General features: G+C 46.7%; 8 protein-coding genes across 8 annotated transcripts; 3 read left to right on the forward strand and 5 right to left on the reverse strand.

The window, feature by feature from the left end:
• Positions 1 to 115: 115 nt before the first annotated feature.
• Positions 116 to 1,484, forward strand: AOL_s00097g561 (uncharacterized protein; the record flags this gene model as incomplete). Its single annotated transcript, XM_011126394.1, has 3 exons — positions 116 to 543; positions 625 to 973; positions 1,038 to 1,484. 3 exons carry the CDS (start codon positions 116 to 118, stop codon positions 1,482 to 1,484), a joined length of 1,224 nt encoding a protein of 407 aa, XP_011124696.1.
• Positions 1,485 to 1,859: 375 nt separating this feature from the next.
• On the reverse strand, positions 1,860 to 3,251 carry AOL_s00097g562 (uncharacterized protein; the record flags this gene model as incomplete). Its single annotated transcript, XM_011126395.1, has 3 exons — positions 1,860 to 2,879; positions 2,970 to 3,025; positions 3,203 to 3,251. The coding sequence occupies 3 exons, from the start codon at positions 3,249 to 3,251 to the stop codon at positions 1,860 to 1,862; spliced, it is 1,125 nt and encodes a 374-aa protein (XP_011124697.1).
• Positions 3,252 to 4,542: 1,291 nt separating this feature from the next.
• AOL_s00097g563 (uncharacterized protein) lies at positions 4,543 to 5,893 on the forward strand (the record flags this gene model as incomplete). Its single annotated transcript, XM_011126396.1, has 2 exons — positions 4,543 to 5,332; positions 5,397 to 5,893. The coding sequence occupies 2 exons, from the start codon at positions 4,543 to 4,545 to the stop codon at positions 5,891 to 5,893; spliced, it is 1,287 nt and encodes a 428-aa protein (XP_011124698.1).
• A 681-nt stretch (positions 5,894 to 6,574) lies between these two features.
• On the reverse strand, positions 6,575 to 7,751 carry AOL_s00097g564 (uncharacterized protein; the record flags this gene model as incomplete). Its single annotated transcript, XM_011126397.1, has 3 exons — positions 6,575 to 7,292; positions 7,360 to 7,500; positions 7,567 to 7,751. The coding sequence occupies 3 exons, from the start codon at positions 7,749 to 7,751 to the stop codon at positions 6,575 to 6,577; spliced, it is 1,044 nt and encodes a 347-aa protein (XP_011124699.1).
• A 1,754-nt stretch (positions 7,752 to 9,505) lies between these two features.
• Positions 9,506 to 11,190, reverse strand: AOL_s00097g565 (uncharacterized protein; the record flags this gene model as incomplete). The annotated part of the gene is made up of 4 exons (XM_011126398.1): positions 9,506 to 10,402; positions 10,475 to 10,768; positions 10,839 to 10,970; positions 11,050 to 11,190. The coding sequence occupies 4 exons, from the start codon at positions 11,188 to 11,190 to the stop codon at positions 9,506 to 9,508; spliced, it is 1,464 nt and encodes a 487-aa protein (XP_011124700.1).
• Positions 11,191 to 12,984: 1,794 nt separating this feature from the next.
• Positions 12,985 to 15,598, forward strand: AOL_s00097g566 (uncharacterized protein; the record flags this gene model as incomplete). The annotated part of the gene is made up of 8 exons (XM_011126399.1): positions 12,985 to 13,028; positions 13,094 to 13,129; positions 13,211 to 13,489; positions 13,549 to 14,032; positions 14,082 to 14,299; positions 14,349 to 15,096; positions 15,153 to 15,241; positions 15,301 to 15,598. The coding sequence occupies 8 exons, from the start codon at positions 12,985 to 12,987 to the stop codon at positions 15,596 to 15,598; spliced, it is 2,196 nt and encodes a 731-aa protein (XP_011124701.1).
• A 771-nt stretch (positions 15,599 to 16,369) lies between these two features.
• Positions 16,370 to 18,246, reverse strand: AOL_s00097g567 (uncharacterized protein; the record flags this gene model as incomplete). Its single annotated transcript, XM_011126400.1, has 2 exons — positions 16,370 to 16,478; positions 16,535 to 18,246. The coding sequence occupies 2 exons, from the start codon at positions 18,244 to 18,246 to the stop codon at positions 16,370 to 16,372; spliced, it is 1,821 nt and encodes a 606-aa protein (XP_011124702.1).
• Positions 18,247 to 19,958: 1,712 nt separating this feature from the next.
• On the reverse strand, positions 19,959 to 24,849 carry AOL_s00097g568 (uncharacterized protein; the record flags this gene model as incomplete). Its single annotated transcript, XM_011126401.1, has 17 exons — positions 19,959 to 20,223; positions 20,296 to 20,777; positions 20,834 to 21,028; positions 21,142 to 21,315; positions 21,383 to 21,452; positions 21,505 to 21,563; positions 22,416 to 22,492; positions 22,546 to 22,644; positions 22,701 to 22,836; positions 22,891 to 23,302; positions 23,362 to 23,589; positions 23,648 to 23,754; positions 23,808 to 23,840; positions 23,899 to 24,374; positions 24,480 to 24,617; positions 24,693 to 24,707; positions 24,792 to 24,849. 17 exons carry the CDS (start codon positions 24,847 to 24,849, stop codon positions 19,959 to 19,961), a joined length of 3,024 nt encoding a protein of 1,007 aa, XP_011124703.1.
• Between the last annotated feature and the right edge of the window lie 477 nt (positions 24,850 to 25,326).

Below are 25,326 nucleotides of genomic sequence, written 5' to 3' on the forward strand. Positions count from 1 at the left end.
AGCGATATCTCCAACCCAGTTCAAGAATTCAAAGCAATCGCCAGGGAGGGGCCAATGCCTTTTGAATCGTTCTCCGACATATAATCCGGTACCTTTCTCTTATAAACCCGTCACAATGAAACCGATGACCCGCCTCTCCCGCGTCCTCCTCACCGACCTTCCCCATGCTACAATTGCAAAGCCCCACCATCTAACCCTCACCCGACGTGCCATCCATACTACCCAACCAACCTATAAGGACGACAGCAAACTCACGAACCCTCAGCAATGGCGTAAAGCAATTTGGGGTGAAGCAGGTCCTGCTGATCCTTACAAAGAACTTACTTCAGAAGAACGTGAAAAACGGGAGATAGAACGTATCGAAGCACAGGAATACGAACAGATAAAGAAACAGGATGCGAAGACAGAGGCTGAAAAAGAGAAGCTGAGGGCGGAAAAGGAGGCGACGTATGCACCAGATGTAGATGCCAGGGATATGATTGTGGCTGGAACACGGGGGGCATTCATGAAGAAGAAATGGGATCCAAAGAATCGGATTTGGAGGTATCTGTTACATTGCATTTTGACCGACGATGGTCAATTGGGCCATGACAACTGGTAGCTAATGGTATCGATGACATACAGATTCCTTCTAACACGGCTCGAAAATCCGGAGGAAGTCGCTGCTGCCGTCCGCCGTGCCGTTGTGGAAACGTACTCACTCGCAATCGCAAAATCGAAACCTACACAAGCATGCGTAACCTATAAGGGCCCGGAATACCTCACCGAGAAAGTAAAAATCACAAAAACCGAAGATGGGAAGGACTACAAGTTTGACTTCAGATCTCCAGACGTAGCAAGACGTATCAAGGAATATGCGATATCACAAAAACAGCCATTGAAGTCGGATTTAGAGCTTGTAGAGGGAATTGAAAAAGCCGAAGGAGATGATTGGAAAAGTATGACGCTAGGTGGGGCTAGTTTGAAGTTTGCGGTAAGTTCTACATAAACAAACTTGGTTGGATCGCAAAGTCGATGCTGAATTAGTGGGGATATAGGTCTTGAAACGAAGCATGCTATTGACCGGAATACCTCTAACCGACCCAGTCATGCATGCCATTTCCACACCAGGTCAGCTGATAAAGCAATTCCACCGCATCCTCGCCCAGGGAACTTCTACAAGGCTTGCTCCAGCCCTCGCAGAGAACGAGGCTATCTCGGAAACTCCCAACGTTGCAATCCATCAACACCAGATCAAGTTCACAGATAAGGAACGGGCCATCGGCCGAATGGAGACCATCCCCATCATGATGGCGGGCAGGGCTAAACAAGAAGGAGAAATTGTTGGAAGGGGCAAAACGACAAAGACGGGTAGGAGGTTGGTATCAAAGAGCATGCTCAAGCTGAGAGTGAGGAAGCTTAAGGGATGGGGTGTTAATGGTATTGATAAGGCGTCGAGGATAAGTAAAGTTGAGACGGCACCTGCCGTAGCCGAGCTACAATAGGGGGTGTTATATGGGAGCTGGGTCGCTTTGTATATGTACATATGTATTCTTGTAGATATTATAGAGCTTTTTGTGTATAATGTCAACTTTCACATTTCCAAGGAAGAATGGACATTTTCTCAAGCCTGTGAGGCTGAAATTCTATTTTTTTCTTTCATTCATTTTTTTCTATCAATATTAGAGCATCTCCTAGGATGATGATAACTATGATAAATGGCTTCCTCTCTCGGGATTGTGGATGCAATCAGATAGTCTAAAGCTATTAGAGAGGAGATGCTGAAGTAAGTATTAAAAATGATAAATAAAGGAGATAAAAATGCTCTGTCGGCTGCTACACCCGACAGCGAATCAAACCATCAAATCCTAACGATACTCTTATTCATCGCTATCGCCATCCTTGTTGTCTCCGGAAGGACGCTTCTCTCTCCTTTCCCTGATCGCAGCGGCTAAGTTTTCAAGAATTTCAACGGTTTCCTCCCATCCAACACAGGCATCAGTGATACTAACACCCTTCTTGAGAGCACTTGGACCCTCGGCTGGAACAGATTGTTTTCCTTCATTGATATTCGACTCAATCATAACACCAACAATGCCCTCCTCGCCAGCTCTGATCTGGTTTGCAATGTCCTCAGAGACGGGGCGCTGGTTCTTGTGATTCTTCAACGAGTTTCCGTGCGAGCAGTCAATCATCATGATCTCCTTCTGACCTGCCTTCTTCAAGGCGGCTTTGACCTTTGCGACGTGCTCGGCTGAGTAATTCGGTCCGTCCCTTCCTCCACGGAGGATAACGAAGCAGTCTGGGTTACCGGTGGTCCTGGTGATAGCCGCCAGGCCCTGTTTCGTGACACCCATGAAGTGATGAGGATGAGCAGCAGCGCCAATGGCGTCAATTGCCACAGACAAACCACCATCCGTTCCGTTTTTGAATCCGACGGGGAAAGAAACACCCGAAGCGAGCTCACGATGAAGCTGCGATTCAGTGGTTCTAGCACCGATGGCCGCGACGGAAAGTAAATCAGCCAGATATTGTGGGGAGACGGTATCTAACATTTCGCTGGCAATTGGAACACCTAGGGCGGTAAGATCGCAGAAGAGTTTACGGCTGACTCTGAGACCCTTGTTGATTTGGAAGGTCTCATCAATATCGGGGTCGTTGATTAGACCCTTCCATCCGACAGTGGTACGGGGTTTCTCGAGGTAAGCTCGCATGACGATAGCAAGATCATCGGACAGCTTTTCGGCGAGAGCCTTCAGACGACCAGCGTACTCGAGGGCGGTCTCAGGGTCATGAATGGAACAAGGTCCGACAATGACCAGTAGCTTATCGGCGGAGCCATTCAGGGCGTTGATGGCATCTCTACGGCCTTGGATAACGGTCTTTTTGCTTTCTGCAGGCTGTCTCCCAAAGAAAAGTGAGCGTTAGTCATGTGTTGCAGGGACTGTGGGGTGGATGTACGATGTTGGAGGGGTAAGTGGAGGCCTTACAGCGGGGACTTCATGTTGGAGAAGTTGTGGCGGAATGAGAGGATCATAACCAACAACTGCGAATCCGAAACCGTTAGCAAAAGTCATGACAACAGAAGCTAGATAATGATCGTAGTAATAACGGGTGACTGATGTTGATGATACATGGGCAGATAGAGAGACCGACAGACCGACAGACAGGAATACAGGAATACGGGAGATGAAACAGAAGGAATTGGGAATTAGGATCATACCTCTGACATCTTCAGACTCCTCGAGCCCTGAATTCCACAAAGAAGGCATCTTGGTCGATTTGTTGGTGTTTCGAAATTTAATGGGGCCAACAGTTGCTAGTTGGTGATTAACAGGAGGAAGAACCTTGTGATCTTGAATGATACGAGAACGACAGATGAAGAGGAGGAATCAAGAGATAGAAAGAATGGATACGATGTTAGAATCCGGCGGTGGCTACTTATATACCCGGACTAACGAGGCGGAGAGGTCAGTGTAATGGTAGTGGCAATGACAGTGGTGGTGGAGTGGAGTGAAGTGAAGTGGAGATGGAAAGGTTGTGGTTAATTGACAATTGAATTTGGGTGTTCGTCGACGATTAATGAATTTGCGCTGCACCGCAGGGTTTTAAATAAAGAAAAAAAAACCAATTGGCCAATGGCACCGCTTCGAAATCAATACAATTAGAATCTAGTAACACTACCCGTACAACGTATACAACAAATACTCGGTATATTTGTGTCCATGTAAGGACTTATGTACATGTACATGTACTCCGTATTACCTCAATTGTGTGAAGGATTGGGGTTATACGTTAAGTAGACCAGTAGACGATGACTCCCTCCCACGTGGGGACGAGCCCTTGCCAAACAATTAATTTAATTCGGGTTCTATTCTGTTTCTCTTTTTCTCTGAGCGAAAAAGGGAAATACATAAGCTAGGACTTCGGTGTTATACTATTAGCTATTATATGGAGGACTTAGAAGTAATAGTACGTCCGATGTAGGCGTTTCAGAACAGTGTTTTTCTGTCGGAGCTATCGAGCCGTCTCCGAAGCCCGTTTTAGGCCTGAGCAGGGTTCCCTTTTAGGCAATTGAGACCGTTCTAACCCGATTCGGCCGCATGTGGTATTTTGATCTGTAAATGTGTTGTTTTCAATATAACATACCCTAAATATTAATTAACAGTTCTAACGTTATATTGAGAGCAGTCTAAAGTTTATATTATGTTCTTTGGTTGAGCTTTATCTGAGAAAAGCTTTTGGAGACAGACAGAAGCTAAGAGCCCTACAGAAGGTTCCAGTCAGTACAGTATATAGTATAGTTTGCTCATGTACATGGAATGCATCTTGATAATACTCCTATTGTCCCTGGTGGGCTCAGCTTCAGTCTCAAGATGACTATATATAATAGCTTTGAATCGCATCATTCTCATCTCCATCCTAAATTTTTTCTTCTTCCCTTAAATTTCCTACTGCAAAATCCTGCTTTCCATATATACCTGCTTGACACAAACCTGTCGAATAGCACGATTACTCCACGAGATAGCTCCTCCTCCTCTGGAAGGTCTATATATATTGATCATGTCCGGTAATGAGAGTAGCATACGTTACATCATTGCGAGCTGCGGTTCTAGTCTCTCTGGTTCCCCCCCTCCTACCTCCATCCCATCTAGTCTCCCTTCCCGACCAGCAAAGGCTACTGCTACTACCTCTATTTCCAATACAAACAGGAAGCTACGTATACCTGTGATGGCGGTCTCTGGACCTCCTTCCACTAACGCAGCCTTGAATGCAACTCTCCTCACCACCAACCCAGCCATTTTCATCAAGGACGCCTTCACAGCGCTTGTTGAAACCTGGAGCTCCTACAAGAGAACATGGATAATTCCCGAGGCACTCCAGTGCCCCGTTCTCAAATTCGCTCTCAGAGAGGGGAAAGTTGTCGTTTTTACCTCCGGACGCATCAACAAGGTGGCCATGGCCGACAAGGGAGCGACCTCCAAGGTTCCATCTTACGCTCTCGTTTGGCCTGCACGTTCCATCGCATCTTGGACATGCGACACCCACCGGGCGCGACCTACCGGAGGGTATCTGGATGTCTCATTTGCAATGAAATTTCTCGATGTCCCGCAGTTAATTGCGTTTGGAGGGGGGAATACCTCACCTGTTATCCTTCAACCCCAGCAGCTCTCGGCTAGATTTGACTATCTCCGCCGGTTGGCCAGCCGTGTGCAAACAGAACTCAAGGGAAGCTCAACTGCCTGCCTGCGGTTTGTCAGCACCCGCCCAGTTCACCCCGCCTCCTTGACTCTAGCCGAGAGGGATAGTATCCCGAGGAGACTGTCCCTCAGCACAGATATCTTTGCTACTGGTAATTCATCACCTCGCCCCTTCTATTTCTAGGTTACGAGAAAGCTGACCACATTATCCAAAAGCTGGTTCTCCGTATCCGACCCCAGTCGCGGCACCCGGTATCGCTGCCATTGCTCAGAAGTACGATAGCAAGGTCCGTGGAAATGCTGGTGGTGATGGCGCTAATGATACTCCCATCGGCCCCGGCGCTTCTGTGGCTCAGTATCAACAGGATGGCGCCATTCTCATTGACCTGCTAGAGCCTATATCCGAGTACGCTTCCAAGCCGGCACCGCTATCCTGTACTGCCCCGCTCGCCCCGTCTACGCTCGCCGACTTATTCAATGTTCAACTAGGGCCACCTTCCCTACCTCCATTACCACCTTCGCCCTCTTTGGATTCCTACACCGAAGGTTTGACCGACGAACCGATGGCTATTGCTACCCTGAATGAGGCGGTAATCAGTTCTGTCGCAATACATGCCCAGGCATATCGCGAAGCTCTTGAAAGGAAACAGGGGTACCTGGAGAAGCTCTGGCTCAAGTGCACCGAAGAAATTGAGGGAGTTACATTGCCCTAAAGATGTGCCACCGTCTCGGATTCTATGTGATGTCTAGTATTTTTGCGTAAACTTGTCAGATTTGTAGTACCCTGTTGCATTTTAACAGCTACTGCGTTGTATTTAGCCCAAGATTATATGCACTTCGTGATCGATCGTAGTTTAGTTATTCTTGAAGAAACGTCGTCTAGGATCTAAATGGTTCCGTAATCCCAAGTTTGTACTCCATAAGATGGTTTCTTCTTACTGTTCGCTTTGTTCAGTGTTTTACCAATTAGCATTGCCCATTTATGATACCTACCATACCTTCGCTAGTATATATTATACCAACATAGGTATATATCACACATATGGATGTACGTATAGGCAAGTACCAGACATATGCCAACTTGATGCGAATTATCAGCATGAAGGTGTTAACAAACCTTTGTATTTACTTCTAAAGGTGATTATGTTGCTCGATAGGATAGAAATCACGACGAGGAACAGTGTGCGAGACCGAAGAGTTCGAATAAATATGGGCCTCGGCCCCTTGAATTCTGATAGTAATGATAATAAAAAAGTCCCGAAGGACACCAAATAAAGAAGCTCAGACGGCTGACCGATCGAAGGGGGAAACACCACCGCCAGCCAAAGTTACCCACCAAAGGTGAGAAAACCTTGACTGACGGCGAGGAATCCACCCCTCGATGGCCGAGCCATCTAGCATTTCGCCCAAAATGGGGTACCCGGGACCACCCCCTCAAACCCTGGAGGGGCACGCACATTCCCAGAGGCATACTCTGGGACGACGGAGCTCTCCTGTCGCGGCTCCGGAATGGAGTCCGCGACCAGCTCCGCCAACGTCCCGTACTCCTTGGCCGAAGCCTGGCTGCGGCGGCGAAATCGTGGCGGTGTGGGGAACCGTTGGCTGCGGACCCGGACGAGTGGCGTCATCGGAGTCTCAACCCCACTGATTGGGGTCTTTGGGTCCCTCTTTGGGCACGGAGTCTCTGGGTCGTGAAACCGACCCCCGCGACTGTACCAAACCTGTACTGGGGAGTGCAGGTTGTACCTTGGTACAGTCACGAGGGCGGTTTCCCCAGGCGAAGACTCCGAGCTGGCAATGGGCGAGTCCGGGACACCAGAAGACCCCGACTCCTCAGCCCCGTCCGAGTCTGAAGGGTCCACACCATAAGACCCCGTCCCGAGGCCGCTAGAGCCATCGGAATTTAAATCCGATGACTCTTCGCTGCCGGGGACCATGTGGTCGATCGTGGTATCTGGGCTTGGGGGCACCGACATGGTTGGGTTACCAGTGTGGGCTGGCTCAGTGATCCGGACCGCGAGGTCCTGGATCCACTGGCCTAGCCCTCTCGTTGACACTTGGTCCAGAAAGTCCTGTAGACCGGGATGGCCCTCTATCCACTGGGTGAAAATGCTAATTCGTGAAATTTTAGCAACTCATCTAGGAGGAAACTTGAAAGAACAAAGGAAGAGGAGCTTACCCATGGAAATGGCCTCCAAGAATCGTGAGAACCTTCCCCACAAAGAAAATCGTGGCACTGATAAGGGCCATATATGTCTCAGGATACTTGAAGTACATGTGTGTGACGATCAACGGAGGGAAAAACATGAGCAGTGCTCCGCTGATTAGATACCGGCGGACCATTAGCTAGGTTTTTCGACGAAGGACATTTTAGGGGATCACTTACGAGGCCAGACGCGCCATGCTCAGGGCTAGAACGAAAATGTGGCCAATAGCTGAAGCCACCTGTGGGGAAACCGCTGTAAAGTATCCTAGGATGATAAGGAGAAGGAAAAAGAACTGCCCATTCTTGAGGTATGGTACCAGCTCAGAAGCTTGCTCGAGGAAAGAAAGAGCTCGAGAGTAAGACATATTTTCAGAAATATTAAAGGTTGAGTTGATGATATAGACTGATGTCTGGAAAATCGATGGGTTATAAGCGGATGGAGTAACTTCTGTCGGCTCGTCGGTAGAGCGAGTCTCGAAAGAGAAGAGAACACTGATGAGGAGGACGACACTGAATGGGATGTGAGAAATAGGTTGTGCAAGTGGAAGAGAAGATTTAGCATCAACTACCTCTGTCGTGCACGCGTGATGTGAGATTCAATAATCCGAAGTACGGGAAGCCGAAGTTAGGAGAAGTTGATGCGAAAACAAAAAGGCTTAAAGCGAGGATAGCAAGCTTGGAGCTGGAGAATCGAGTAGATATCACCAATCCAAAGGATAGCTGCTGGTTCTGCTGCTGCCACGATGAGCTGAGACTTGAATAAGAGAGCAAAGATGAGCAAAGATGAAACCAATTGCAAAGGAGGAAGGAAGGACGAGGGGTTTGATTTCTCGGAGAGATGGATATCGATTCTGAAGGCAAGAACGGATGAACAGATAGAGAGGATGTGATGAGAGAGTAAAAGATTCGAAGAGGAGGATTTTGGTGATCTAGATCATGCGCCTTGAAAGAGGAGGGGGGGAAGAAGAGAAGTTGCTGTCAGAGGTCCTGGTGTATAAGAGCTACCTATGTACTTAAATCTACAACGACCCGTCTGCAGTTGGGGGTACACAATACCACACTTCGCTGTGTTGCTGACTATCCTTTATTGCTAACTTCAGCTTGCATCTATAAATTTATCAAAATCGATCATTCAACTAGCGGATCTATAGAGCGATTTCATATCGGTTCATGAGAGACAAATTGGTTAGATTGTATAACGCTGTTCGTGCTTAATTTGAATTCAGAATCTGCACTGTCCCGAGATACATAATACTAAATTGATTCCGTCAAAGCCACAACATAAAAGGCGGCTGCTTGATGTGAAAATTAGAGATCGGATCTATAAATTCGACATTTAACCCAATCTTTGATCGAGAGTTCATATACGCTCCGATGTTGGTGTTAACTCATTAATATTAGTAACCGTGGTCCCGGATCCCTCTAAACAGTTCATCGAATCGGAGGGTTGTTTGATTAAACTAGGGCCAAATCAAGCCAGTGGGAAATACCTATTTACGGAACGTTGACAGAATCATGCATAAAATACGAAGAAAGATACCCGAGATATAGGGTTTTTTTTTATTAAAAAAAAGGTGGACTATCCATGAATGCATTAATTCAACCTCGGAATGTGATTGAGCTTACCGCATTGGTTTCTCAGTATACGTATACGTAGTAGAAAATATCTATTTTATACGCAGGTATATACGAGACGATTCATTGGCGCAGCGTTTGAGGGTATGTATTTTGATATCGCCAGCAAAATTAAAACTGAAATTGATCATGCAACATGAGAATCCCATATACATAGATGCCCACTCATAATCGGTCTGAGTATATACTGATAGTCGATGGCCTATTATCAAAGGGTGAATCGATACAAAGCTTAAGCTGAGAAGGAACAGAAAATAAATTGGTCTTTATATATATAGTGAATTCGAAGGGTATAATAGGGTATCATTTTATATAACAATAAAAGGAAACAAAGCCCAACGAGATGGTATCTGGGCAAATTGGAAGCTAGTGCAAATTGAACTTGGCCAATATTAACTTATTAATCGAACTCTTGCGAGCCTGATTGCAAGCTAGCGGTTATATAAGGCTGAATGTCATAGGGTCTGTTTTGGTCTGAGTTTCTCTACCAGCCAAGTCGGCTGCCTCGGGCCTTGGTGTTCTTACGCTGCAACTTGACGATGAAGGCTCCACGTTCAATGGAGTTGACGAGGACATAACCACTTGGAAGCATGGCATAAGAAGACCAGCTGCCAACGAACTCGAGGACACCACCGTCTTCCTTGCCATCATCTTCTGGGTAGATGTCAAAGAAGGCGACTTCATGAACGCCAGCACCGGATGGGTCCTTGGGAATCGAAGTAATGTCAACAACATGGAGACCGCTTCCGTAATTGCTCTGGTAAACGTATCCGTCGACAATGTATTGGTTGTGGTCGATGGCACGAACTTTACCCTTGTAGTAACCGGTCTGCTTGGGGTTGTGGAGATCTTTGATATCCCAGATATAGGTAATTGGTCGGCCGTCCTTCGCTGGACCACGACCGTTGTATTCATCATACTCGTCATCCATGATTAAGTAATCTTGCCAGCTCTTGTCAAGAACCCAGCCTTGGTGGGTGTAGGAAGCACCCTCGTAGGAAGTGCGGGAGATGATAGTGGCGTTAGTGCGGTCGGTGACATCGTAGATGGTGAGAGTATCTTCGTTGTATCCATAACAGATGGTGCGACCCTTGTACCTCTTATCAGGTCCCTTGTATGGCAGGCATTGAGCGTCATGGACGTATCCGTCTTCGCTAGCACATCCAGGGCTAGTTGGGTTGTAGATGTCGGTAAGATCAATGAAGATCAACCCGGCCTTGCATTTGTCAGAACGAGGAGCAGCGCCGACAGCGACAGCGTACTTGTTCTTCTCGTCGACAACGACATTGTGGGTTCGGCCAATCGGCAAGTCCTTGTACCGGCTGGCAAGGTCTTTGTTGGTGTCGAAAACGACTGGGTTCTTTGGGTCAATGCTTTGGAGCTATATCAATTATGCATGTTAGAGGCCATTGATCTAAAGTGGATGCTTAAGCTGCTACGCGGGAGCACTCACCTTGCGCATGTCGAAGATCTGAATACCATGCCTCTCGGCTTCGCTACCGATCAGAATATAGTGCCTGTAGGCGCGGAGTTCACGCCAGATGCTGGGCTGGGCCTCGTGGTGCTGAGGAAGGCGACCGAGATAGATCATCTTTCCCTCCTTGGTGATCTCAACGAAGGCGGCCCCATCGGCTTGCGCGATGGCGACGAATTCACGACCGCTTGGGGCGACCCATCCCCATGAAGAGGAGCCTTGCCCGGTCTTGCTTCCAAGAGCGGTGTGGGAAAGGAAGTGATGAAGATCAAGCTACAGAAATTCAAATTTCATTAGTATCCAAAATATCACCATACGTGAGACGTAGTGACTAAAGACGTACATTGTCGCATCGGAAAGTATTGCTCTTATCGCCGGGGATGGCCGCAGCAACGCCGGCTACGCACTTGGTGTACCCCAGCTCTGGATATGGAGCTGTGAAAAGACCTTCGGCTTCCTGACGGGCCCAGATAGCCTATGATACATCCCTGTTAGAAAATAGCTCAACTGCATCATATCTAGGACGAATGTAGATTATAAAATGCTCAACTTACATGCTTCTTGGCCATAATCTCCATATGTCGTTGGCCATTAGCGAAGATTCGGCGGTGGCGCTCGAGATCCTGGGGGATCTCCTTTGCGACTGTAGCGCCAACTAGCAAGCTAGCGACGCCGGCGTATTGTGTGAACTTCATGATTGCAAGTTGGGATTGAAGTTGTATTGTGGCTCTAGATGCAATGCTGCTACTTGACTACCGTCTGGAGAACCTTTCTCCTGTCGATCCGGCGTCTTCAGCTGCCATTTATACATTTTCCCCTGCGATCCTTTTGTCGTTAGTTACGCCGTATTGTGCCATTCTGTTTTTGCGTATATCCCTCTTGTTTCTTTGCTCCAGTGTAGCATATACTCTTTTTGCTATCGTACCGCATGCTTGTTTTGCCCACGGACAAGCTACAAGCCTTTCCGAGCGCTACAGTTAGACAGTACGATAGCTATAGGACCTTCCCCTGTTCCTAAACTAGGGAATACAGACATGATCTGCAACTTGGGTCCTTCTTGAAAACAGATACTAAAGCGCCAATGTTTTGCTAGCATGCTGTGGAGTAATGTTTATTTTTCTTATCGCTGTGAGTTATGTGGAAGAATAGCCAATTAGTTAGGACGAATAGCTATTGCGAATCTATCAGGGTTAGTAAAACAATGATACGTTGAACACTCGTCATCATGGGTTAAACTTCGATAGGAAGTTTCGATGTTGTAGGTGCTGCCCTTTAGGGAAGGTGGCCGGCATCCGTACGTTTTCCTGACTGATCGTCTTACGGGATATGCTGCCTACCGAAGAGCAGGGATCAGGGGGCTATTGTAGATAATGCTGCAAACTCAAGTTGTTATGTTCGTTGAAACAAAAGAACATCATGAATTACTTTTCTATTTAGTATTCTCGGAGAAATAGAACGCATACGACTTAGGATTCCCCATACGAGCTTGGGTTGGGGGTGGTTGTATGTTGCAGAAGCCTGCTCGCTTGGCGCCATACCCGCCCCCACATGGCCACATCTCCAACCTTAAGCTGGTCCGCACGAGACATAAACCTAATCCCAAACCCATGCGGGGGCGAGAATCGACCATCCTGATATTGACGTTAGTTTCTCCTTGTTTCTGTGGCCCGCATGCCTAGACATAGCTTCCAAACTAGGCTTCCCTCCCTATGGTAGACCGAGGCGACCTTGGAGTCTTGGTCTCATGGCTTGGGCCTCTGACTGATAGCGGCTGGGTTGCAGGATGCAGGCGTTGAATGGCGACATCAAACTCCATAAACGCTATGTGACTCCGCTTACAAATTCGGAGATCCAGATTCCTTCGTTCGGAATAGTCATTCCGGCACCTGGGAGTGTAAAAACGAATATTCAAATCCAGTCCTTTCGACAAAAAAATGTCAAACCTTGGTACTCCTCCAACAGAATTACTATACGATTGCTTGGATGCATTGCTGTCGTGCCTGTGGCCAGCGAGATTAATCCTTACTCGGAAGGTTCGATTGCTTTGTTGAGCGATCCTTGAAATGTTTAGCGAAGACATTGGTTGGGAGTCTCATCGTGCGGTCTTGTGATCATTGAATCGAACGTAAACGCATGGTTTTCGAAGGGCGAATTTGAGTTTTTGAAGATACCCGGGAGCCAAAATCGGTCTGTATGAGGCATTAATATGCTCCGAAGTGCGAGATAGACACCACGATCTGGACTCCTGTTTAGGATATGTTTAGGACCATGCGATGTGTTGTATGCTGTTGGATTCCCAAATGGGGCTAGACGCATGGCTTGCTGCCAAGACACGGCGTTTTAGGAATAGTTCCGAATCTTCGATGTCTTTTTCGCTATTATTTTTTTTAAACGTCGCGAATCCCAGAACCGCAGAATATTCAGACGTCGACGCTGGAATACCCAACTGAACTTTCTAGGCACCTACCCCAAGAAAAGAAGCCTTAAAAATGGTCAAGCGAAAGAGAACAGCTTTGGAGAAGCAGACGAATTTGTAATATCCCCTGTACGATGTTGCATACCAGCGAGGAAACTAATGCGACGAAACCGTACCCGCAGGCCGAGTTTGCAGAATCAGATCAGACGGGATCCACCGTAAGTTAAGGTCTTGCTCCAACGTCGGATTCCAAGATCGCCGAACTAGACTCAACTAACCAATTGGTTTGTGGCCTTTAGATCCTACCGGGACGATTTTCTGATCCAGTTCCGACACTACGAGTCGCAGAGAGACATCTTTCTTGCGCAGCCCGAAGGATATGATAGCGAGCCGTTCATTGAGCAATTAGGGTTCATTACTCATGTCGCTGATTGTTACCCCGATGTTACCAAACGATTCCCGCAGGATTTGGCGGACTTGCTCCTTCATCATCATAATACCCTCGAGCCTGACTTGCGAGAGAAGTTGGTTCAGTGTCTCGTACAGTTAAGAAATAAAGATGTGATTCCTTCAACAGCGTATGTATTCCACCTTGATGCTTATAGGTAGTAGAAAGCCTGGCTAATAGGTTAGATAGTCTCCTTCAAACCCTTTTCCCAATCCTGACTACCACAAACTCGAAACATCTCCGTTCTCAGCTCTACCATTCGATCGTCTCGGACATCCGGAATGCAAACGCCAAAACTAAGAACCATCGGTTAAACAAAACTGTTCAAGGTGTGCTCTTCAGTGTTGTGGAAGCAGGGAAGGGCTCCCCGGACGCTATTGTCGGTCTGTGGGCTGTAAAGGTTACCCGTGAGCTATGGAGACGAAATATTTGGGATGATGCCCGAACCGTCGAAATCATCAAAGAAGCGAGCTTAAGCGCCAATGCGAAGGTCATGAGCGGTGGTGTTAGGTTTTTCCTTGGCGTAGACAAGGAAAGGGAAGAAATGGACGAGAGCAGCGATGATGAAGACTATAACGAGTCGTTGAGCAAGCTGAAACACCAGGCTGGTGTCAGCGGGAAGACGAAGAAGAAACAATCTCAGATGGAGAGGGCGGTTGACAAACTAAAAAAGGTGATTAAGTTGTCTATTTGTTTCAATCGCACTGCTAACGGCTACATAGAAAGAGCGAAACAAGCACAAAGCCTCGCCGTTAAATTTCTCCGCTCTACATTTGCTACATGACCCTCAAGGCTTTGCCGAGAATCTGTACTCTATGCACCTTGCTAAGAGTAATAACAAACTCTCGATGGAGCAGAGGCTATTGGTTTTGCAATTGGTATCCCGTTTGATCGGTTTGCACAAACTTACCGTCATCGGGATATACTCTTATCTACTAAAGTAAGATATCTAACTGGATGCCTTAATTCCGCCCTTACTAATAGTTTAGGTATTTAACGCCCCGCCAGCGTGAAGTTACCCGGTTCTTAGTCGCAGCGGCTCAGGCTACACATGACCAGGTCCCACCAGATCTCCTTGAACCAATTATTCGGAAGATCGCAGACGAATTTGTTTCTGAGGGAGTTGCTGGGGAAGTTGCCACAGCTGGTCTCAACAGTATCCGAGAAATTTGCGCTCGTCAGCCTTTGGCTATGGACGAATCCTTGCTACAGGACCTTACTACATACAAAGGATCAAAGGACAAGGGTGTTGTGATGGCTGCAAGAAGTTTGATCGGGTTGTACCGTGAGGTTGCACCTGATATGCTGAAACGAAAGGATCGCGGTAAGACTGCAACCATGGAGATGAAAACCAAGGAGAAGTTGAGGTTTGGTGAGGAAGCAACAGGTACTATCGAAGGTCTCGATTTACTTGAGAAGTGGTATGAGGAGCAAAAACAAAAGAAAATCGAAGAAGGTGGAGAGGAGGCAGCCGACAAGGAAGAGGAAGATCAAGGATGGGAAGGTTGGGATGTCGAAAGTGACAGTGATGACTCTGGAAGTTGGATCGGTGTTTCCGACGACGAGAAAGATATTGAAATCAGCGATTCAGAGGACGAGAAGCCATCGGCAAAGGCTAAGAAAACTAAGCCGCAAGAAAATAAGGAAGATGGTATGGATATTGATGCTGAGGATCAGGGGGGCTCTGCACAGTCAACAAATAGCCCAAGCAACTTTCTGAGTCTAGCTACTACAAGGGTGAGAATCGTACCTCCTACCAAGAAGCGAGCCACATCAACTAAATTTTAAACTAGATTCTGACGCCGGCCGACCTGGCGACCATTGCCAAGATGCGAGCAGCTGCTGACCTGCAAAAGGCATCCTCCAAGACCATCACAGCCCTGTACGCCTCCCTACACCTTGCATTCATAAATTCTGAGGCCCTTACTAATCTATTAACAGGAGAAATGAGGACGAAGTCGACGAATCTTTAATCGAGGGACCTAAGACAAGAGGTAAATCTGATAAGGAGGCTCGACTCGCAGCAGTTCAAGAAGGCCGTGAAGGCAGAGAGAAGTACAGCTCCAAGAGAGGAAAGACATTAGCGGAGAAGCCACACAGCACAACAAACAAAGAAAAGGCGCGCAAGAAGAATTTCTTGATGACCCTTGGCCAGGCAAAAAAGAAACAAAAGAGGAGTTTGATAGAGCATCGAAGGATATTGAAGGCACACGTCGAAAAACAAAAGAAGGGCAAATAGGCATGTTAGGCCTCGTGTACTTTATCTCCGGATCCTTGGGGTTCTTAATACTTTGAGACTACAAGTTTGATCCAACGCCTACGCTCAGTTAATTTCCCTCGCAGTTTAATTGCTCAGATATGCACATGGGAGTTGGATCATCAGCATAAACCCTCTTTAAGCCACAAATCTTCCAAAATCATCTTGTGTAACGATGTTAGCTGTCGACGACACAACAACACATTTACTCAAATAACTCAAATAATACAACACAGTTGAGTAGTGTAGGCATTGAATCAACAGGGACGTGATCTCAGCATAAGCATAAATTAGAACGAAGGGTTTAAACTTCATGCGTTAGCGAAATTTTGGATACATTTATCATACTCGAATTTTTGATTATAGACTATATTGGTTAAATACAGGCACATATATTAGATATGTATTCTCTGATATACTTCCATCTCCCAATTATCTTACTAAAGTCCTGGGTATTCCAAACCTCGAGGCATATTTCCCATCTGTTCAATTCCTAAAGCAAAACAAAATTCCCCAAGATCGTAAATGAGCGTAAGTGGGAAGCCATGACATCGTAAAAAAAAAAAACATAAGAGCCATTAAGACGATATTAGCATCATATACTAGTAGAATAAAGGAAAATACGCCGCGATATGCAAGTGATCCCTTGTGTTTTTATGTAATTCTTTTCTTTAGGGAAGGGGAGGGGGGAAAGGGGGGTAAACACATTAACAAAGCATGCAACCTAAAGCATACGTTGACTAGGGAAAGATATTAAAGAAGAAGGACAGCTCCAGCGGCCATTGCAGCTACAACGCCAACTGCTGGGCGGAGTGCCACTGCGGCGCCTGTGTATGATGGTGGTGGAGGAGCAGTGGTAATTCTAGAAATAATTAGCGGTTGATCTTCATAGTCTAGAAGGGTTGGGAGGAAACTTACGGAGCTGGTGTGGTACTAGTAGCCAATGTATGTGGTGGTGGAGGTGGGACGTAGGAGCTTGGGGGTGGAGCGTGTGTACTGGAAGGAGGTGGTGGTGGAACATATGTGCTGGAAGGTGGGGGTGGGGGTGAGTATGTTGGTGGAGGAGGAACATAAGTGCTAGAAGGTGGGGGGGGTGGAACGTAGGTTGAGCTAGTTGTACATGGTGTGCTGGAGGGGGGTGGAGGTGGCGAATATGTTGGTGGTGGAGGCACATATGTGCTTGAAGGCGGAGGAATGATAGAAGTTGTGCTTGTAGTAGATTCACAGGGAGTAGTTTCCACCGGGGTGGTCTCAACTGGAGTGGTCTCGCAAGGTGTGGTCTCAACTGGCGTAGTTTCCACTGGTGTAGTCTCGCAGGGTGTAGTCTCCACTGGTGTGGTCTCGCAGGGTGTGGTCTCAACTGGAGTGGTCTCAACTGGAGTGGTCTCGCAGGGCGTGGTCTCAACCGGAGTGGTCTCAACCGGTGTGGTCTCTACCGGTGTAGTCTCAACTGGCGTGGTCTCAACCGGTGTGGTCTCGCAGGGCGTGGTCTCAACTGGCGTGGTCTCAACCGGTGTGGTCTCACACGGTGTGGTCTCTACCGGTGTAGTCTCAACTGGCGTGGTCTCGCAGGGTGTGGTCTCCACTGGTGTAGTTTCCACTGGTGTGGTCTCACAAGGTGTGGTCTCCACTGGTGTAGTTTCCACTGGTGTGGTCTCGCAAGGTGTGGTCTCCACAGATGTCGAGGAAGTTTCACAAGGAGTAGTCTCTACTGGAGTAGAGGTAGTCTCGCAGGGAGTAGTCTCCACGGGAGTGGTTTCCACAGGTGTAGAGGTAGTCTCACAAGGTGTCGTCTCAACAGGTGTCGTTTCCACAGAAGTCGAGGTGGTTTCACATGGAGTGGTCTCCACGGGCGTGGCTTCCACCGATGTCGAGGTAGTCTCGCAGGGAGTAGTCTCCACAGGTGTCGTTTCCACAGGTGTAGAGGTAGTCTCACAGGGAGTAGTTTCCACGGGAGTGGTTTCCACAGGTGTAGAGGTAGTCTCACAAGGTGTCGTCTCCACGGGCGTTGTTTCCACAGAAGTCGAGGTGGTTTCACATGGGGTAGTCTCCACAGGTGTCGTTTCCACAGGTGTAGAAGTAGTTTCGCAGGGAGTAGTCTCCACAGGTGTCGTTTCCACAGGCGTAGAAGTAGTTTCACATGGGGTAGTCTCCACAGGTGTTGTTTCCACAGAAGTAGAGGTAGTTTCGCATGGAGTTGTAGTCTCCACAGTAGATGTAGTCTCACATGGAGTCGTCTCTACAGTAGTAGGTGTAGTCTCGTATGGGGTGGTTGTAGTTTCCACTTCTGTTGAGGTCGTCTCGCACGGAGTTGTGGTTTCAACATAAGTAGGAGTTGTCTCTACGGCCGTAGAAGTAGTATCACACGGAGTCGTCGTAGTTTCTACAGATGTAGAAGTAGTCTCACATGGAGTTGTCTCCACAGTAGTCGACGTGGTCTCGCATGGAGTAGTCGTTTCAATTGAGGTTGGAGGGACAGTCGTATTAGCGGGAGGGTAGAGAGTATTACACTCCGGATGAAGGCTCCTTTCTTCCTCTGTGCCGCACCATCTTCTGTGAAGATCGATTGGTGAAGCAGCTACATATGTAGCTGCCAGCCCGAGCAATATGATGTTGTTGAACTGGACCATTTTGTTTCGAAACGAACGTACTGTCTTGTCAAGTATATGTTGTCGACACCAAGATGCAGATGTGTATTATAATTATACTTATATATATATGTTATTAGTAGGTAGTTTGCATAGATATTGTGTGTGCCTGGATATAAACGAAGGTATCCTAGGTGGTGAACGAGTGGTTATAGTTGACTTTGTTTAATAACGAAGGGTTGGTGATGATGGTGATGGTGGTGGTTAAAGATCGATATGAGCCTGGGAGGGATGCTATAGACAATATATATACCTGCTAGTTACCAAGTACCTCCTTAGTACCCACCAGAGAACTACCTATAACTATGCCTCTTACATGAATATTATCCATCCTCTTAATTACAACCAACCCCCTCTCTCTTCAGATGCATATTCGATTCGATTCACGGAAAGCCACAAGGATTAAACTAAACTCCAGCCTTCTGCCTGGCCTTTGTTTCCGGACTAGAGAAGATTAACGATCACCATGAGCGAGGTAACTAAAGTAACCCCATGTCTTCTTCTTTTCCCCTCTCTCAATCGGATTCGTGCGAAGACTGAATCCGGTGCTGGCAGAAGCTCACAGCACCAAAGTATTCCCACAGTCAGGCTGTGTTGTTAGCCCGGATGGTGGTCTAACCTCTCCCGCCAGTAAACCCTGCAGGGGACCCCGGTCCATACCGTCATTGAAGTAAAAAACCTTCCGAACATTTCTTTTCTGATTTGCTACCTGCGGGTGGTTCATGCACGCTTCCAGACGTAACCTTCCACTCGCCATGATATCGTGTTTCTTTCCTTCTTTAGGGCACTATAGCTATCGGTGGGCCGTGGCCCATGCGGTCGCCCCCATTGCATTGCTTGTGGATTCGATATCTGGCATTGCATGCATTCCCACATGCCGTTTGTACCGATACCGAGTTATTTATCCAACCGGCATGCGGCACCCTCTCGGGTTTCTCGTATATCCTCAGATATATCTATATAGGTCACAAATGCGAATTTAGAATGAAAAAGTTGCTTCCAGTGGCTCGACGGTGACTAGTTCTCGGTCTTCTTGGTTGCTACAGAAATTTATCATTCTGGCTTCCGGAATCGACCATTCATGAATTCATTCCGCGGCCTTCGAGTTCTAACGAAAATTAAAACCGGGTCACCCGAGCGAGATTTATTTTTGTCCGGCGAAACTATGTGGAATTTCTGAAAGGGAGTATGTTCGCTAAATTTCAATGTAACGACACTGCGTCAGGGGGTCAAAAATAGCTTCACGGGCAAAGAATACTAGTAACAAAATAGGTACCGAGACCTTAACCTTGGCCGGAATAAAAACTGACAACAGGATATTTCGGAACCGCAAAAGGAACGCCACTGATGATATGCCTCTAGGCTGAGCTCCCCGAATATGTGCCCTGTGTATAGTCATCAGGGGCAATATATATGACCACCGTTTTCGCCAAAGGCCGACGGCCGTTGGAACTAACAGTACTATGCATAGTATGTGACTACTTATATACTCCATAGCTGCAAACAAAGACACATTTACAAGCTGGTACCTATCCGTACTCCACTAATGGTACTGTTAATCTCAAAGGTTCTGGCGATCATTAAATTTATGAAATGCAACCCTCCGAGCAATGTAGTAGAAATGGTAGCAGCGATGGCAGTTAGTTTCTACATTTCATTTATTTCGGTTTTTTTTTTTGGCTCTTCGGACCCAATTAATCGTAGAAATCATCAGAATCGCTATCCCATCCCTCTTCATAAGCCTCATACAACTCTCCCAATCCATTAGTTATCGTCTCGCGTTCATCCATAGGAATTATACGATTCGCTAGTGACTGTGATGCTTTTAAGTGCTCAACAACTGACGACGATGTTCTCAATGCGGTCCCCAAACCTAACCCTTTATCAGGATTGTTCTGTTCCTCAAATATATCGGGGAAACTCGATAGCGTTGGAAATCGTAAATCCGAGTAACATTGACTAGTTCAGTTAATATGATACCAGGTGATGTTTTTGCTTTTCTTTTTCTTTTTTGATGGAAAAATATCTTACCTTTCTCTTGAGTCTTTTATGGTTTCATCAGGATTCTGGAGACTGTCGTGGCTCTTCTCTATTCCTCGGAGGACTTCAAGCCCTGCGAAGATATGCTTTTCCGTCCCTCCCCAGGAAAGGTCGACCGGGTCGGTGAAAAATTTTATAGGATCTGCAGTCTTGCTTTTTGCAGGATTTTCGCTCAGAGCGTTGAGACGGAGAGTTGATATCTGCTGGTTCCCATTCGCATTAAGCAGCGTTGAAACTTCTGCTAGGGTTCTCCGTGAACCTGCAGCCTTTAGTCTGCTGGGCAGAATGCTTGTTTCCAACGCTGCAGCTATCAACGCCGAAGTCCTCCACGAGGATGTCGGTTCATACCCCTTTACATAACCAGGCAGTTTCAGCGAAGGCCGTGGGATGTTGATTGGGATGTATGTTGTGCAAGAGGGTAACATCCCGATTAACGACTGAATAGAAGCAGCAGTCCTCGACAACACACGGTCCTGGTTCCTTATCAGCAGGTTGGAGCGTGCTAAATTTGGACTTGTCATCAACCCACCCTGGTTGAATTTTTTGACCGTTCCAAAGCCCATGTCCAAATAGTGGTCTTTGGATACTCGTCTCGAAGGTTGTTCAAGTAACTTGTTGCAAATCCACCCCATGCATCGTCAACCGTTGTCAAGACTTGTAATCCTTGCATCAGGTCGCATTCTTCGGCAAAGACTCGAAATTGTCTATCGAGGATATCCTCCTCCTACAAACCGTTAGATTTCCATTAGTCTTTTTTTTTATTTTTTAATTTTTAATTTTTAATTTTTTTTGAAGCCATCCACCAGCAGAAGGAAAATTTCAGAAGTGACGTCAAACCTTGTCGGAAGACTCGAATAGCTGGGAGCCTAGATCGAAAGAATCGAAGGGGGTTAACGGGTTCGCATGTTCGTATTCATTATACTGAATCGACGATCGAGGATGGTAAAATAGTCGGTTGAAGTCACTCCAATACCGGACTGTCTCATCCGTTAAGTGATCTGGGTCGGTTCCCTAAAGTTACCCCTGTCTTAGATACTTATAAAATTTCCAGCGGGTAACTTTCTGATGTAGAACTGACCTCATCCAAAGCTTGCTGGAATTTGTTCTTCTCCACTCTCGATGTCTCCCTTGTTTCATTCTTCCCGCTCCTACAGTATATCAACTACCGTTCTGCAAGTCACCGGTAACTTGAATACTTACCATAGAGCATTCAGATCGAGATTCTTGATCTTGAGAAGGTCGGCTTCGTCCTGGTACAACTGGTTGATTTTTCGTAGTGACCCAAAGCCACCTCGTCACTGATAAGGATGTCGATCTATCTCGGGATGCAGAGCCGGGAGTATACCTTTTAAATCATAAATGAGGGCTCTCGGCATGAAGGTTTCAACATTTCCAACTCCGAGGCCGGCTCGGAAATGAATATTGTGATCTACCGGCGACGGTTCTTCGCTTTCGCCATATGTAAAATATGATTCCTAGGTAATCCGGTGTCAATTTGCCGTTCAACTTTGGTTCTCGCTTCCTCCATCCACGGACCTGTGTATTCCAAAAATGAGTCCCAACAAAGTTTGCGTAGTGACCCAGCTGGATCGTTATTATTTCATGCATCTTCAAAACGGATTATATTATGACCAGCTCGAGACCGCGACCGTGATGTTACCAAGCAGGTTGTTTGAAAATTTGAGTTTGTCCCACCTAATATCATGTTTGGGGATGATTTGCCAGCAACACGGAGTCGTGTTGTATCTTCACACCAACCTGCGAGAAAACGGAATCGAATCGGTACTTGTTACATATCCGGGATCGATTTAAAATCCTAGTCTAGCTATCGATATACAATTACCTGGGTACCTAATTACATGGATTAAGTGAATGAAAAATATAATAAAACAAAATACCATGGTCTATCTAAAGGTACCAGTATGCGATATGCATAACTCTTCATTATTCAGAAAAACTCTCTGCACACAAGAAACCAAATTGCGTGGTGAAGTATTTACAATTAAATCTGGACAGCTGTACATGTGATGCTGTATTAAGGCCGTTCCATTACTCATGCAATCGGTTTATATATCTTGTTCAGCTCCTGGTTATTAATAGCGAGTTCTAACAGCACCATAACATTTACCCTTGAACCATGTTTCGAACCGAATATCGGCAGGAAGGAAAGTCATCTCGATGGAGAATTCTACTCAGGTTAGTTAAGAGGATGAGAATACAAAGCCGATAATTGAGGCTTACCTGCTCTCAAGAATGTATTGTTTCCGATCTGACATTCGTCAAATTCTCTCTCTGGGACCTCGGAGAGATCAGCTGTCAGAAGACAAAGATCGTAAACCTCTGCTTGAAATATTAGTAAATTGACAAACCCTACGTTCTATCAAATTGGGTAATACCTTTGTCCCTCAAGTTATTCGCCGGTTCATCAGAGTCGCAAGCAACGAGCTGTGTAGTGTGAATGAGTTTCTCGCCCCGGTTGAATGACGTGACGCACGATAGGCGGAAACGTTTATTACTGTCCGTATTATCTCCCTATAAAACGCCCGTTAGTAGTGCTCTAATAGATGTGTAAACGGTAATCCATACTCTATTGATAATCCAACTTATTTGATTCTTCGCCATCTTCAAGCCGCTGAAAGTTGAGATCATGGCATCAAGCTCAGAGTGAATCATTGGGTCGAAGTGCTTCAGTAATTCGGTTCCGTAATGCCTTCGACATCTTCTCTTATCGACGACAAGATCGCCCTGCAATCCCCACAGAACCGCGCCTCTAGCAACAGCTGACCAGGCAGAAGCTGGGCGGATTACATCGATCTGACCGAACGGACCCCAAGCAAATTTAGATAATGTTTTATATAAATAATCGGACTCCCCGAAGCCTCCTACAAGCAAAATATGCTTGACCTTTCCGCCCTGTTTGTAGACTTCGGTTATTTGGCCATTGACGAGAGCGATGATCTCGTCAACGATCGGTCGGAAGGTTTCCTTAATTTCTTCGCTAAGAGCGCCACTATATTAGTATGGGTAAGCCATCCCAGTGTTTCAGGGTTGCCTTACTCTGAGAGTTCGAATTCTCCGTCCTCGATTTTCGCCTTTGGATTATCTTGAACATTTAGAGTAAGGTATCGCGGCTTCGTGTTTGGAGGGTCGCCGGAACCATAAGCTCGTTTCACAGTTTCGAATTCTTTCATAAGTTTACTGCCTGGTCCCCGTTTCGAGAGTGGGATAGCTCCTGACCCTGCATCTGCGAGCCGCTTTCGTAGTAATTCTTGGAAGTGAGAATCGCTGTGTACATTTGTGAGTAAATGGAAGTGCAACAAATACGTGGAATGGCCAAACCTACATGAAAGTACTGCCACAGTTTCCACCGCTTCCGACAACCTTCTCCGCGATTTTGAGTTCGGGTTCCGTTTGAACAACTTCGTAAGTGATCAAATCCACAGTACCGCCCTGCATCAATAAATTAGCATAGCATGAGTGCGTTCAGTATCGAGAAAACTTACACCAGCATCGACCATTACAAAGGAGTCGCCAACCTTCCCAAGACATATTAGTATTCCTATAAAACCCCAAGATTATATCAAAGAGCCATACCTGCAATTGGCTAGCGTTCCTTGTCGAGTCAAAAGTGGATTTAATTGTATAAATCGCAGCGGCTTCTGGCTCGCTGACGAGCTTGATCCTATCATCCTTTCGAGAAGCAAATCCGGCTCGTTTCGCTGCCTCCTTCGTCAAGTTCCTCGCTTTGTCACTCCAGATCGCAGGGACTGTTAGGACAAATTCTATCGGTGTCACATCGACATACTCCTTCCCATAGTGTTGGGATAATCGAACGAGTGTGTGAGCATATACCCCCGATAAATAGTCTGAAACAACATCTATAGCCGTTTTACCAGGAGGCAAGGCCATATAACCAGATGGGGGCTTTATGGTTGGCTTGTTCGCGAAGGTAGGGTCGGCATTCATGTTGGCACCATCATTTGCCGTCGAGGGCGAATTAAGCAAAAGCTTAACCCAGACATGACGAACAAGGTTTTTGTCAATAGGTATATCAGAGCCCCATCTGAAGCCTAAAAATCAAACCAAAATATATTAATATGTTGTAATGAGTATAAATGTTTCACTGCCGTCAGAACAACTTGGCGGATATTAATGCTATAAGGAAAAAAACGTACCATTTGGGAAATCGTCTCCTGATCCATATGCGATTTGAGAAGGGGTCTTGTCTTCATTTGTATTGCCTTGCCCCGGCCATGAATTAACAACTTGGATGGATTCGACGGTTTTGGAGCCGGTGTGACCGTGGGCAACGCCTATAGCATGTGATTAGAAAACTTAGGAATTCTAAGCAATATTAATTATTCCTGGGACCGATAGCGGGTAATTACCGGTGAACGTTGTCCCTGCGGTTTCATAGGATTGTATTAGCAGCAATTCTCCGATTAAGTATACGGTATGACCTCTGACCAGTGAGGGATTGAACATACCATAGTCAACTCCGACAATTAATCTCGGTTCGTCGGCCGACGACGTTGGGGTCGCCATTGTTTAAACTTCCACGGCCTAGCAACTGCGATTCTTGGCTATCCCGAGCGAAAATGGACCGCGTTTTATGTTTCGACGTCGAGAACAGAACCCGTCGATTCAATACCTGCAGCCGTATCCCCCGGCAGCTCCTCGTGTGTCGTACGTTACCCGGGCCGGCACGTCCGTTTGTATGAGACTTCAATTTGCGATATTGCGGCGATATGTTGTTTTGGCCTAGAGCCCCTTGACGTATAAGCTTAAACGATGAGATAAACACCACAGCCTTTGGAGGACGGGATAACAGACTAGACGGAACAGGTGTACAAGTCGGGGATATTATGAAGTTCAAGTCGAAAGGGTCGCAAGACAACCACCAAGGGGTGTGATGACTTTAATAAACACGAATGTTCGCTCTGCACTGTGTAGAGTCTTCAAGCTTCAAAGGAGAAGATGGCCCCGCTGCTGCTGCTAGAAGGCTAAGCCGGCAAGTACGTG

The sequence above is a fragment of the Orbilia oligospora genome (assembly GCF_000225545.1).
Source record: "Orbilia oligospora ATCC 24927 unplaced genomic scaffold scaffold00097, whole genome shotgun sequence".
Classification (NCBI taxonomy): Eukaryota; Fungi; Ascomycota; class Orbiliomycetes; order Orbiliales; family Orbiliaceae; genus Orbilia; species Orbilia oligospora.